The sequence below is a fragment of the Phalacrocorax carbo genome, chromosome 1, assembly GCF_963921805.1.
Source record: "Phalacrocorax carbo chromosome 1, bPhaCar2.1, whole genome shotgun sequence".
Classification (NCBI taxonomy): Eukaryota; Metazoa; Chordata; class Aves; order Suliformes; family Phalacrocoracidae; genus Phalacrocorax; species Phalacrocorax carbo.
The window spans coordinates 124,627,507-124,641,594 of NC_087513.1; the positions used below are offsets into that span (position 1 = coordinate 124,627,507).

The 14,088-nt window shown below is 44.3% G+C and overlaps 1 protein-coding gene across 1 annotated transcript; it reads left to right on the forward strand.

Annotated features, from left to right (window-relative positions):
- The first annotated feature begins 1,346 nt into the window (after positions 1-1,346).
- On the forward strand, positions 1,347-8,655 carry DYNLT3 (dynein light chain Tctex-type 3). Its single transcript, XM_064473407.1, has 5 exons — positions 1,347-1,464; positions 2,762-2,803; positions 4,977-5,100; positions 6,090-6,167; positions 7,177-8,655. The coding sequence occupies exons 1-5, from the start codon at positions 1,435-1,437 to the stop codon at positions 7,251-7,253; spliced, it is 351 nt and encodes a 116-aa protein (XP_064329477.1). The 5' UTR covers positions 1,347-1,434; the 3' UTR covers positions 7,254-8,655.
- Positions 8,656-14,088: the final 5,433 nt, after the last annotated feature.

Below are 14,088 nucleotides of genomic sequence, written 5' to 3' on the forward strand. Positions count from 1 at the left end.
AGGTGTCTTTCCTGTTTCCCAGGCAACTGCAGGGAGGAAAGACCCGATGTATTTATATGTATATATGTCTTGAGTCAAATAACACTCAGGATCAATTCTTTATAATATAGTGGAACTAAAAGAACTTGAAATTGCAATTTGCCTTTATTAAAAGCCGATGGCAACTTTGCACCAGATAATTGACACAGATTTATTCAGAAACAGGGGAAAAAAGGCAGGCTATGTGGCTGGCAGGGGTGTTACTGCTCCTCTGGAAGAAATGCTCCTGTATCAATTCTGTATGTCCAGCAGGTACAGAGATACAGGGCAACAGAACTACAAATACTTCACCACCTTTACACAGGACTGCAATCACCAGGTTGCAGTACCCAGTGCAGCATTGCCTCAACACTGCCAAATGTTTAACAAGGGCAAGTGCCGTATTTTGCACCTGGGGCACGGCAGCGCTGGATGTACATACGGACTGGGGAACAAGAGGCTGGGGAGCAGCCCTGGAGAGAGGGACCTGGGGGTTCTGGTTGATGGCAACTTGAACATGGGCCAACAGTGTGCCCTGGCAGCCAAGAGGGCCAACCGTGTCCTGGGGTGCATCAAGCCCTGCATTTCAGCCCGTTGAGGGGGGTGATTGTCCCGCTCTGCTCTGCGCTGGTGTGGCCTCACCTCGAGTGCTGTGTGCAGTTTTGGGTGCCACAGTGCATTAAGGACATAAAGCTACTAGAGTGTCTGGAGGAGGGTTTAGAGGAGAAACTGTAGGAAGAGTGGCTAAAGTCACTTAGTTTGTTCAGTCTGGAGGAGACCAAGGGGAGACCTCATCGCAGTCTGCAGCTTCCTCACAAGGGCAGGAGGAGCAGGTGCTGATCTCTGCTCTCCGGTGACTGATGACTGGACCCAAGGGAATGGCAGGAAGATGCCAGGGGAGGTTTAGGTTGGATATTAGGAAAAGGTTCTTGCCCCAGAGGGTGGTGGAGCTCTGGAACAGGCTCCCCAGGGAGGCAGTCACGGCACCAACCATGACGATATTCAGGAAGCACTTGGACAACGCCCTCAGACATGGTGTGAATTTGGGGTCGTCCTGTGCAGGGACAGGAGCAGGACTCGATGATCCGTGTGGGTCCCTTCCAGCTCAGGACATTCTATGAAAGCCGGCAGCCGCCCCGTGCGGCAGCGGAGCGGCCCCGGCGCCTGGAGTGGGTTGTTGCCAGCCCGGCTGGGTTTTGAGGGCGGGCGAGCGGCCGCTCGGCTCGGCCCGGCTCGGCAGGCCCGGCTCCAGGCACCCGCCGGCCCCTCGGCGAGAGGGCGGGAGGCTGACCGCTCCCCGCTGCCTGCGGGCCGCTGCCGCAGGAGGCCCCGCCCGCACGCCCGGCCCGGCAGAGGCGGGGCCGGGGCCGCGCAGGACTCGCCGCTGCCGGAACAGCCACCGCCCGCGCCGGTGCCATGGAGGAGTTTCACCCCCACAACGACGAGGTAGGGGCCGCTGCCCTCCGACGGGGCGGGGGGGCTGCGGGGCCCTCCGAGAGCCAGCCCGTCATCCCGGGCCCCGCGCTGCCGCCGCCGCGCCGGAGGGAGCCGGCCGAGGGGCGGGCAGCGCTGCCGGGGCCGCTGTCCCTGCCCCGGCCGGGGCGGGCAGGCTGGAGGTTGGGGTTGTACAGGTGGGCTGTGCGCGGCGGCCCCTGGCTGCTCGACGCTTCGGGGGGTCCCGTCCCCCCCCGCCCCGCCGTGCCCGGGGCGGCTGCAGCAGCCGGCGGCCCGCCTCGGGGCGGAGCGGGCGTCCCTGGTGCGGGCGGGGGCCTTGGCCCTGCCCGGGGCCTCGGGTAGCCTGAGCCGGTCCTGGGAGCCAGAAGGTTCCTCGACGGGAAGTGGGATCGGTGCTCGGGGGTGCTGCCGCCCGCCCTGGCGCTGCCGGTCTGCGGCCATTTTCCTGTGTCGCCCCTGGAAGGAAAACCAACAGCGAGTGCTGGGCCCGGGCTGCGCTGCGCGGCTGGTCCCTGCCAGCCATTGCTGAGGAGCCCTTCCCTCCCCCAAGGGCCTTACTTCGGGTCTCTAGCCACCAGGGTTCGTTAAAAAACAAAACAAAAAACCACAAAAAAACCCCTCGTAGAAACGTTATTGTCCTTGAGGTTTTTGTCTATGCCCAAGTGTTCGAAATTGATGGATGCGAAGAGGCTGATTGCACAGTGGCATGTCCTTTGTTTCCTTTGGAAGCCAAGCTAAACGCTGACAGGTGGGAATGAGCAGAAGCTAGGAGGCATTAAAACTTGCAAGCTTTTTCTGCACTTGAGAAAGTTACTTGGGTAAGTTAATGACTACAGAAACCCATCTTCTTGATATGAGGGTTGCAAAACCTTGTGTTACCCTTTTGGCAGCAAGATGTCACCCACAGGTTAGTAAATCTGTGACTCCAGTAAAAAACAGGGTTAAAACCCAGAGGAAAAGGTTTGCCATTTAACTTCTTGTGTTGGAGAATATTCCCATGACAAGCATAGGCAAGTGGTAGAATTTAATCATTACAGAAAGTGTGAATTGAACCTGTTTCCAAGCTCACTGAGGCCCGAGCTTTTTAGACCTGCTGAAATGTGACTAGCAAAACAATACTAAATTATGTATATATGGTGCTGGGGAAAAAAGTAAGATTTTAGAATTATACTAACAGATGACACAATGCAAGTAACCAGACACGGGGCCTGATCATTACGTGTTACTTAGTAAAACTGCATCATTTGTTTACTTTTCTATTAGAAATAATAATTAATTTTTATTACAGATGATCTTCAATGCTGATGAAGCCCACAACATAGTTAAGGAGGTAGGTTTTAGCTAACAGCTGTATTTCAAATAAAATCTTTACCTTGCCTTACACTATAGTGATAGCAGTTACTTTCATTGATGATCCCAGATAAATTCAGACTTATATGAAACTCTTAGTTATATCAAATAAAGACCGAGTTTCATTTGGAGCTGCTTTAAGTTTCATCTAATTGTTGTCTTCAGGTACCTAAAGAGGAGAAGGTAGATGAGAAAAGAGAGAGCCAGAATTCGCATTACAGTGGAAAGACGAGGGGCAGCAGTCACAAGTTGCAAAAGAAATTCACTCCAATTTTTTTTTTTCCCCTTTATCCAGCTAGAGAGTAGTTAATCATTAGAGGGGTTGCAGGGAGAGCTCATGGAGTCTCCATCGTTAGAGATTTTTAAAACTTTACTGGACAAGGCCTTGAGCAGCGTTATCAAACCTGGAAGTTAGCCTTGGCTTGAGCTGGAGGTTGTGCTACATGATCCCGTTATTCTAGCGATGCTTTTGAAAAACAATTTTTACATGAAGAGGGCAGGCTGAAAGTGAGTAGCCTGATGGTCTAAATTAAATATCTAGTAACTGGAAAGTGATTAATGAAGAACCTGTGGTGTACAGATGCTGTCAGGTTTTGGAGGGAAATACCTTTCTGAGAAAGGAATTCCCAGAGGGGCTCTGCAGTCCTTTCCCACCTGCCCTGTCTGGAAGGGAAAGGGCTGGACTTTTAGAGCTGCTCCAGTACACGACAGCAAGCTCTTGGGTGTCAGATAAATGACAGTTCAACCTTTTATGTAACTGTCCCTGCCTTGAAAGGCCAAATACAGTATGACGGAGTCTCTTTAGTTTCACACCAGGCTCTGGGAGTAAAGCCAAGTGTTTCTGCCTCTGATTGAAAGCTTAACCAGAGCTGAGGAGTTCTAGCACTGGGTACATTTCTGGAAAGACCAAAATCCCCGAGGGGAGCTTGTTGTCCCTCATCTGTCTTCTGTTTTGAGAATGTTTGTTTCCATTGAGTCCTCTGTCCAGCTTTATGCACTGTGATCAGAACTAACTGGGCTTTTTAAGATCTGGGGCGCAAGTCTCTTACACAGCCTGTTAGTGGGTGGTTAGTGTGTGGGATTCATCTGACTGAATCAGAGGAGGACATGGTTTTATTTTACTTATCTTTTCCAGGTGTGCATTTCTTAACCAAATTTCTCAATTTTAAGAAGCATCCATCAGTACATAATTCAGAATTTACTGGGAGTAGAGAATGCTGTTTAAGAGTTACAGTTAGAGGAAAGGCTTTCTGTTCACACAATCACAGAATGGCAGGGGTTGGAAGGGACCTCTGGAGATCATCTTGTCCAACCCCCTGCTTGAGCAGGGACACCCAGAGCAGGGGGCACAGGAGCGCATCCAGGTGCGTTTTGAATGTCTCCAGGGAAGGAGACTCCACAGCCTCCCTGGGCAGCCTGTGCCCCTGCTCTGGCACCCTCACAGGAAAGAAGTTTTTTCTCACATTGAGCTGGAACTTCCTGTGTTTCAATTTGTGCCATTCTGGTTCTGTTCAACTCATGGTTCTGTTCAACCATTTTAAGTTTAAGCGAGGGATGGCTGATCTGTAGCTGTGGGAGAACATTCAGTTTTCAAGCAGTTCAGATACTTACTGTGCTGCAAGATGTGACCCTTGAGTATATCTCACTCATACCTTCCTCATCTGTTAAGTTGGCGTATGCATTTCACTATTGTTGCTCTAGCTCTGCAGGTTTTGGTGTATTGCTAGCAGACCCTGAAAGGTTGGCCAGCGCAAGCTGACATTGTTGATTTGAGTAGTACCATTTCTATTACAGTAGCTTCTGAAAGCCAAGCTGGAGTAGGCAGTTGTTAGGAACAGTGTTAGTATCTTCGCTGGTAAATAGATCCATTCACTTAACTTGGTACTTAAACCATATGGCTAAGGTCTTTCCTGCAAGAACTGCTCAGTCAAAGACTCATTTTTATCCATGTAATAACGTGGTCAATATGAACTAAAAATAAGTTTCCAAGAAGGCTCATTTTACTTCCCATGCAGCAACTGATACCTGATGAACTCAAGTGATTTTAAAGTAATCCAATGGCCAGATAAAATTCCTCAGATTATGCGAGACATTTTAAACCTCTACATTTTGAATTACATTTACTGTAACTATGTTTTTTTTCTCTATTTTAGTGCATAGAAAGTGTTCTAGGCAAGGCGGATTATAATCACAACAAAGTCAACCAGTGGACTGCTGCTATAGTAGAACAGTCACTGACACATCTGGTAAAACTCGGAAAAACATATAAGTACATCGGTAAGTACAAGCAGTCGTACTTTTACCGCATACAGTCAAAATAAATAATTGCTGAAAGGTTCATTTGAATGCAGTGTTGTATTCCGTAGAAAGTTTTAAACTGCAAACAAAGCAGAGCAGATACTTGAACTCTTCTGTTACACAGATTTTTAGTAATGCCTGCAGTAAAACCATGGCAGTTTCACTCAGGCTAAGCATGCTAGCAACACTTAGCACAGCAGATGACATGTTACACAGTCTTTCCTGACTGTTAAGCAACCCAAAACTATTTTATCAGGTTTTTTTGTATCAGTTTAGAAAATAGATTTTGTTTCTCTTAAATAAAATTTTCAGTAGGATTAAGCTTCCTATAAATACAGACATTGGAAAGACTTTAGTCCTAGGCGAAGTCATGTTCCGTTATATTTCTGTGCATATCTGTGGAGGGGAAATGGAAGTAAGTAGAAGTTTTAACCCACTTTGGTCCTTATGTGGAGTGTTGATGTAATAGCAAGTGTTTGCATGCTGTTCTGTTTTGAAAGCCTTGGATTCAGATTGTTGCTGGTTTTATGACCACCACAGGTCAGTCTAGAAGTGCTGCGTGTTACTAGAGTGTGGTTTCAGAGAGCAGTCAACCAGTACTTCTGGGAAACAACTCTCATCAAGTGCGACTTCTGCTGTACCTGTGAGGACAGCATCTGCAATCCCATTCCGAGGTGCACATGACACAAGCCATATCTAAGTAGTTTAAAAGATAAACCCCATAATCCTATTGGCAAGCATTTTGCTAAAGCCGTTGTCTTTATGTGAATAAAAATAGTCACAAAATTAATACCAAGTCTTGAGGAAAACACTGCGGGCGAGGGGGTGGTCAAAAAGGGTTTTGACTTCGCTGAGTGCTGCGTGCTAGCCGTTTGAAAACAATGCAGGCTTGAGTTCAGAAGTACTGAGTGATTCACCTCTTCTGCTTTAATAACAAATTCCTTGATTTTTATGACTGTGTCTTGCAGTAACCTGTGCGGTGATGCAGAGGAGTGGAGCTGGTCTTCACACAGCAAGCTCGTGCTTCTGGGATACCACAACCGATGGTAAGTTCCCTCAGTCAAATTGAAAATTTGTAGTAAAAGAAATGTTGTAATAGTTAGGCTGAGCATTTTCAAGAGTGATTGTAGAAGCAGTAGCTTCCAGGATTAGACACTTGTTTACAATTCCACCAGAAATATTTTGTTAGCAGTCAGTGCCTGCATTAAGAGCAATTGCTTTGTAAATTATGAGGAGCAGGAGTAGAAATGCCCTCGTTCTGAAACAAGAGTCAAAACATTTAATCCTAATCAGTAAACATAGATCAGCTGAAGAGGCAGTAAAACAATGCTCACAATAAATGCAGGCGGTTAGTCCTAAACATATCTGCCTGTCTGATGTAAGGGGACAGGGCTACTTTGGAGGAGAATGGAACTTGGTAAAAAATAGAAATACTTCAACTAACAGTATGTGTTTCATTTGCTTAACTATCAGCCAGGCGTTGGATGTGTTTTATTGCTTCTAAACGCATTTTTTCCCAGGTTCAGAGTATCATGGGGAAACAAGATTAAAATAGTGTTACGTCCGTCACAGCCTCAGAAAGGTCTTTTTAGAAGAGGGCACCAAAATTTAACTTTAAAATAGAGACAGCATTGGAAAGTCAACCAAGGTTGAAAAAAACCCCAAAACATCAAGTGAAGTTAAGTAAGCAAGTACAGTTTAATCTTCATGCTTCCTTGGCTTGTAAGGCATCGGCACATTGATACAATAGAAGAGGAAAAATTGCAGAAAGTAAGTGCAGTAGAATGTATTTGATCCAATCTTTTTTCTGATTTCTTATCTGATTATCTCGCCAATTTCGGTATGAGATTTTTCAAGGATTTTTGCAAGTCCAGCTTTTAAAGAGAGGTACTGAAATTGTGCTTGCCTGGAAATTGTCTTAAGCCTACAAGGATAGTACTTACCTTAAATCACAGCTGAATTATTCATACTAATTTGACATTATTTATACTGCGATAAAGTGAATGTAGTAAAGACACTGGAATTCTATTTTTATTTTGTAATGATCTCTTCTAGGAACCTGCACAGTGAGATGGGAAAACCGAACAATGAACTGCATTGTCAATGTGTTTGCTGTTGCTATTATCCTGTAGCTGACTGGAAGATACATATAAGCAACACCGAAGCCTTTAAAAAGAAAAAAAAATTCATCCAAACACATGGCTAAATATTCCAAACCATTATTTGTTTTTGTATGAGGAGCATACAGAAGTTCTCTACAGAGGGCATACAGTCTAAGCCAGTTCTCATAGATTAATTATCTGAAAGCTAGCAAAAAATTTAAAATATATATATCTATCTAAAGAGAAAGTTTTAGTAATTTAAATATTCAGAAGCATATTAGTGAGAAGATACCACAAAGATACAAAGATCCGTACAATTTATATCAAAGCTAATATCAAAGATACTTTGTTCAAGAGGAGCAAACACTTCAAATCAAAGGAAGGGTCAAAGAGCAAGCAAGACCTCTCAGGATTATGGTGCATTTGGGAACAAATTATGAACGCAATTCAGAGTGGATATAGTGTAAACAGTACTGGTGCTTCATGTTTGATTAAACAAAGCTAACTGTCACATCGAATGCTGGTGCTTGTGAAATTGCATGAGCATCGCATTTCGGTCAAGCATGAACATTTACATTGAAATCAAATCCAGTTAAGCTTTTCCCCTGGAGGCAGAGGATGACTTCACTGGGGCAAAGATGAAATCTATCTAGTCCTAGCAGAATTCTAACTTATCTTCAGAATGGAGAGCATAATATTTGTTAACAATTCAGGGAAACATGCAGGGGATCAGACACCAGCCCTTAATTTAATAGTTTACAAATCTGAAAACCGTGAAGGTACTTAAATTTTATTTTATTCCACGACAGCAGAATTTGTGACAAGCACTTTATTGATTCCTCGTGCAGTAGCCAGGAGCTAGGGAAATAAGACTGGACCCACATTACTCCCAAGTAAGATTAAAGTGTTTGGAGGGAAGGCACACACATTTCTAGAGGCTCTTGTTAGCTTTGAAAGCATTTATCTTAAAGCGACATATCTGATCTTTAGAGGAGCGTTTCCTACATTCTCCAAGTCTAGAATTGGATCTCAGTCCTATGAAATAATACAGTTAAGCTTTAAGCACTAAGAATTCCCCTCCTGTAAAGATTTATGCAAGTTCTTAACTTTGCTCATCTGATGAGTCTTAACTTGAAATATTCCACATGGGAGAAAAGCATTTGCACACATGCAAGTATTTGCTGGGTTGGGGCCTGTGTTTTTGTTGATTAATGCACAAATTATATGATAAAGGGATGTGTCAATACCAAAAATGCCTAAATGATTGCTGCCACTAAGTGGCAGCTACATTAAGTTGTTTTCTCAGATGCTGCTTAAGGATAGACTTTTTTCTTTATTACTGCATGTCTTTGGAAGAGACTGGTAACTACCTAACAGCTACTGTAAGGCTGTTTTGGATTTTAACAAATGAATATTAAAGCACTATTACGCAGTTTTGTTTGGGTTTTTTTTTCAGATAACTGACTGTTAGGGTATGTAGCAAGTGTCCTGTCAAAGAACAAGCTAAAAACCATTTAATTGCTTACACTGTGTATACGTATAGCTATTATGAGACTACAGGAGGAACGTGTGTACGTGTAATTCACAATACCATTCAAAATATCTTGCTTTGCAGACAAATAGAGTTCCGCTTTTACCGAAGTGCAAGTAAAATTAATACTGTAATATTACACTTGCCTAACAGGCAAGTGTAGCGTAAAGATGTATGTGTGTGTTGTACTGGCCTTCAAATGTATAATAATTTAACATTATTTGGGTTAGGACAGCAATTTCTAAACGAGGTGCCAGCATCCAAGAGCTGAGCTGTGAAACTGACAAAAATGCAGTAGTTTCACTGATGTTTGGGGTTGTGTAAAGTGAAAAAGTAAGAGGGGTAGTGACTGGAAAAAGGATTGGTACAACCAATAGAGCATAAGAAGTGGGAGATGAAAAATAGTGGTGGCTGTTAATCCCCCTTTACTGGGCATTCAGGTGTCGTGGTCAGAAGGAATGTTCCAAATAGCCATTTGTAACCTCATTTGGTATTTTTGCTTAACCTGAAAACAGGTTGCTTAACTGGCAACCTGAGTAAGGCTGCCAGTTTAATGGGGCTTGGTAAAGGTTCTGCTGCAGAAGAAACCCAGAAAATACTCCTTCATTTTTCTTTCTACCAAAAAAAATAAAGGTTTGCCTTAGTTGTATTTCTGCCTCATGTGTTCTTGATCAATATAAGCAGGAACTGAGAACAGCATTTCTCTTGCTTTCCTTCACTTGTATACAATAGTGAGAATGTGGGAAATTTATTACAGCTGTGCGTGTGCTTTAGAGGCAAGACCTTGTCAAAGGCGAGTTCCCAGATGTGGCCTAATTTCTCACACCTCTTCTCTGCTCTGACCTCTTCCTCTAACCGTTTGTGCAAATTAAAGTTTTTGTTGCTCCAGAAAGATTATTATGAAACACCGGGAAAAATATTTTGATTCCACATCGTATCCCAGTGAATTTAACGTCTTTCCCATCTTTCCATTCCTGTCCTCTGTGGGTACAAACAGCTACTGCGATACAGTATAACTCTCAAAACGGATGCTGAACGCCACCTCTTGCTTTTCCAAGTTTCTTTTCAAGGATGAAACTATGGATTGCAGAATATGAGAACGCACAACGTTTCAGTGGTGTTTTCCATCAATGTAAGGTTGTCTTAGTTGTTACAATCAGGGACTGAGGTATCATTAACAAGGAGAGTCTTATTAACGGGACAGAAGTGTTTGCATTAAGGCATAGCCTATGCATATGGAGCTGTATGTTCCTACATATGATTTCATGACAAAAGACACCTCTTATTCCTCCCGTACAAAGAGGTGTGTAAAAATTGTATTACCTAAATGGAAAAGTGTGAAAGGGCAAGTAAGGGAGCAGATTCATTACTTTCCTTTTCATTGCCTGCCAGATGTCCGTCAGTAACTGTCACCTTTCTGATGATTGTCTTCCCATTATATTCAACTTGATGAAGGAAGTCTAGGTATGTTCAATTTAGATTCATGCAATCTAAAGCACTTCACAGAAGCCACTGAAATCCCAGCTTGTGGCTAGCCTATTCAGAGTTAGACATCAATGTCAGAGCACTGATGTTCTAAATACACTGTAAAAAAGAGAATATTGCCTACTGGTAGCCTATAAGCATTAGTACAGTAGCTACCATATAGAGAAAATAGGGTTTTGTTCTAATACAGGCAGCAGATCCTGTAATGAACAATTCTTACCTGATTATTGGGATGCACGTTGCTGCCTCCTGTACAATCTGGCCAGGTCATTTTGTTCCCATTTAATTTGGAGAGGGATTTTTTAGCTCAGTCACGGGGTCACACGTGCACAGAGCCAGACCGAACCCCCCATCAGAATATCCTGAGCCAGGAAGTTCTGCCTGCGTGTCTGCCGACGTTCCCAGCTCGAAGCCAGCACCAGTCTCTTGGGGAGTACCTTAGCTCGGATGTTGTGTTCTGTAAAAGCGGTAATAAACCCAGTTGCAAAGTGGCTCCAAAGCTACGCGCTCGCGTTGATGTTGCGTTGCGCATGAGCTGCTCTAGCCCGTTGGGTCTGTGCCTGGTAAGGGCTCTCTCTTCCCCCCGCAATGGAAAGAAGGCTGCAGCCAGACACCACGTGCCCATCAAGGGAGGTTTTTCTACTCTGATGAGTATAAATCACTATGGAATTTTTTATATTTATCAGTTTTATCAAAGTTTTAGCTCATATATTCCAGCAAGCATCTGTTTTTAAACATAGGAAACATACTGTGACAGCCGGTTTCTTTGTTACGTAAAAGTTTTCTAAAAAGGAACAAGGTAGCACTAGAGTTACAGCTACAAACACCCCTGTAACTCCCATCCCGCCACCTGACTAAAGATGACTTGAAAAGGAGAATCAGGGTTACAGACACACACCCCGCTGGCCGTTGTGGTTTGTGGCAGGTGCTTACTGTTACTCTCTCATGCAGAGAAGCTACCTAGCATGGTAGGGCCACCTAGCACAAGTGCATGAAGGAAGGGAGACAGGCAAATTTTGTAGTGGCATAACCATTTTAAACGGATGATTTTACCATAGCTCTAAGTTAATTCCAGAGTTTGTAATCCAAGCTTTTGTAGCTTCACAGCGTAGATACCACAAAGAGTTCAGAATTAAAGCTGTTAAAATCCCCCATCCACAGGAGAAGGTGGTGAGATGGACTAGCTGGCTCAACTGCAAGAAACTCGAACGCCTTTCTAGAAGGCAGGTTCTCATAGGCCTATATTGGATATCATTAGAATAATGTCTGAGCAGCACCTCCTAAATCAGAAACATCGTATCTGCAAAAACCCCCTTCATAGCTGTAAACACCATAGGACAAAATTAAACATTCTCTGCTATCTGTTTTTTTAGTTACCTGAACTTTTGAGGCAGCCTTTATTCAGTGCTTGTTCATGACCACCTGGGTAAAATTAGAGGTTGGGGGAGAGAGGGATGAATTAGATGAAGTCCTTGTTTGACAAAAACAAGGGTGATCTTTCTGTATATAACCTGTGACACACACATATATTATACATATATTTATAGGTATGTTCATACCTTCTATTTATCCACTCCCCTCACAGTTTTGAGTCATACATAGATAATTCTGTTAATTTAGAATATAATCTCTTGTTGCTTATTTCCACTTCAGCAATGACCAGGTATCAAAACGAGGGCTCCATCAGCGTTTGTGCAAGCAAATAGCTGGCCCAGAGATAATACAATTTAGCATTTAGATCTTAGCCAGCAGAAGTGAGGGGGCTAGGTAACAGCAAGGTTATGACTGTCTTTATTGGTACCCACAGCACTCTGCTCGAGGCAGTCACTACTTTATCCAATCTCGGGCAATAACTTGTTTTCTGTGTGGGCTTCTACAATGGCTGTTGAAACTGGTCTGACCAAATCACATAAGAACCTATTGCAGGGTTTTGAGTGATGGCATTTGTTAGTTTGAAATGTCCTCAAAAATACGTAAGGACCTCACAGATCAGTGCTGTAATCGCCATATAGTGTTCCTGCCTGAGTGGAAAACTTTGCTAAATTAATCTGAAACAAACTGTGATCACAGCTGTAGCTAGATAGTCTGCTAATTTTGTGAACAAATTGTAGTTGCCTGGTTCATGGCAGTCATTATAGGACCCCTGAATGATGAAATGATTGTTTGTGGGGAACAACTTTGCAAAAGCTGGCTTTGGAAGGGAAGAAACTGAGTAATTTTAATTTAAGGTTTAGATCTGGATCAGCTGAGGCTTAGGGATCAGTGCTGAAATCTTCCAAGCTCAGCTCTTTGTACCATTGCTCTGACAGCTTAAGCAAACTTATGCCTTTCCCTCATTGTTTGGGGTTTTTTTCCCCTCAAAATTTTTACTTTATTTGGGTAGGAGATTTCCAGTGTGGGCTGCATGAATTGCTCCACATGAAGCAAACACACCTCTCTGTATATGCAGTTCTGCTGCCGCTGGGGGGGGACATCATAGCAAGTGCTTGTGCTGCCTTTAACTTTGCTAATGCAGGCGACAGTTTTGGCAAGTCGGGCTTTAGCTGAGGCTGGACGTGCCTGCCCTGGACCTTGGGTGCTTGCCCTAAGCTGCCGTCCCATACCGATTTCCCAGTTACGGCAGCTTCCCGGCAGTAAATACTGAGCGGTCGAGCTTGAGGAGAGGCTGGCTGCCTGCACCTACGGATTCCGAGGCAGGTGCAGCCATCCCAGCCGCAGGAATTCAGGGTTTTGCAAGTGCTTGAGTGCGATGCTCCCACAAGGGAGGCAGGCAGCCACGGCCCTCGTAGGCCTCCGGACACCCCCGTGGTGGGGGAGGAAGAGCGCGGTCTGGCTGGGCTGGGCTTGGGTTAGGAAAGCCCGGTGCTCCTCTGACTCGTTGGCAGTCAAGGGCTCTGGCTGTGGCCAGAGGGGTGACCCTCTGAGGCCTGAGCTCAGTGCCAGCCCAGGCAAGAGGGATGGGAAAAGGAGAGGTGGTGGGAGAGCAGCTGAGCCCAGTCACTGGCACTGGAAACAGCCGAGGTGGAAATGCCCCGACTGTAGTCTTAAAAACTAATAGTAATAACATGTAACCGCGACTTTCTTACAAAACAGCATGGGGCAGATATGGTTATGCCATTCCTCTTGAAACGTATGTTTTCTGTGAAATTGTCGTAGCCTCCAGGAAACATGAGATTGCAAACTGTCTGTCATTGCTAGCCGGCAGATGCCCCACCGGCGCTCTTCTTACTTCCCCACCGGGAATTCAGGAGTTATGGCAGCGGCAGCAGCTGTGAGTCGTGTATGTTACAATCACCCACCCGTCTTCTGACTTTGCCTATTTTTATATTAGCTGTTGGGCCTTGAAATAGTAAGCTTTTGGTACACATGCTTAACTGCATATATGACATACTTTTAATTTCAGTGTTGCTACTATTAAAAATACTTTCTCTTGAGAAGAGACATGGGACTGCCTTTCATATATCAGACCGCAACAGTAGTAGCATCTATTGATACTGAACAGATGTTGGGGAATTAAAAATAGAATTGGTGTTATATATTGCCAACCTCCTTCATTCACCCGCTGAAGCTGGTCAAGGGGTTGTATAATCTCCTAAAAATTTGCATGATGTTTTCTCTTTTTTAAGCTAAACGTGAAATGGAAAAAAGCAAAGAAGAGAGGCAGTGTGAAGGGGCAGGGAAAACACCATCAGCTGAAACAGAAAGTTAAGAAAAAATGCAGATCTCCAGATTTATTTTTTTTCCACATAGGTTGGTGATTTAAATGATAGGAAAACTCCAAATCATAGGACCAACCTAGAAATGCAGCTGAGTTTATGAAACCTGGTTTCCATCTCCCCCTTTTTCAAT

Bases quoted from the DNA above. Each gene is read 5' to 3' on its own strand.
- DYNLT3 (XM_064473407.1), top strand. From the start codon at position 1,435: ATGGAGGAGTTTCACCCCCACAACGACGAG. The intron at 1,465-2,761 runs GTAGGGGCCGCT...TTTTTATTACAG, and splicing joins TTCACCCCCACAACGACGAG to ATGATCTTCAATGCTGATGA. The intron at 6,168-7,176 runs GTAAGTTCCCTC...GATCTCTTCTAG, and splicing joins CTGGGATACCACAACCGATG to GAACCTGCACAGTGAGATGG.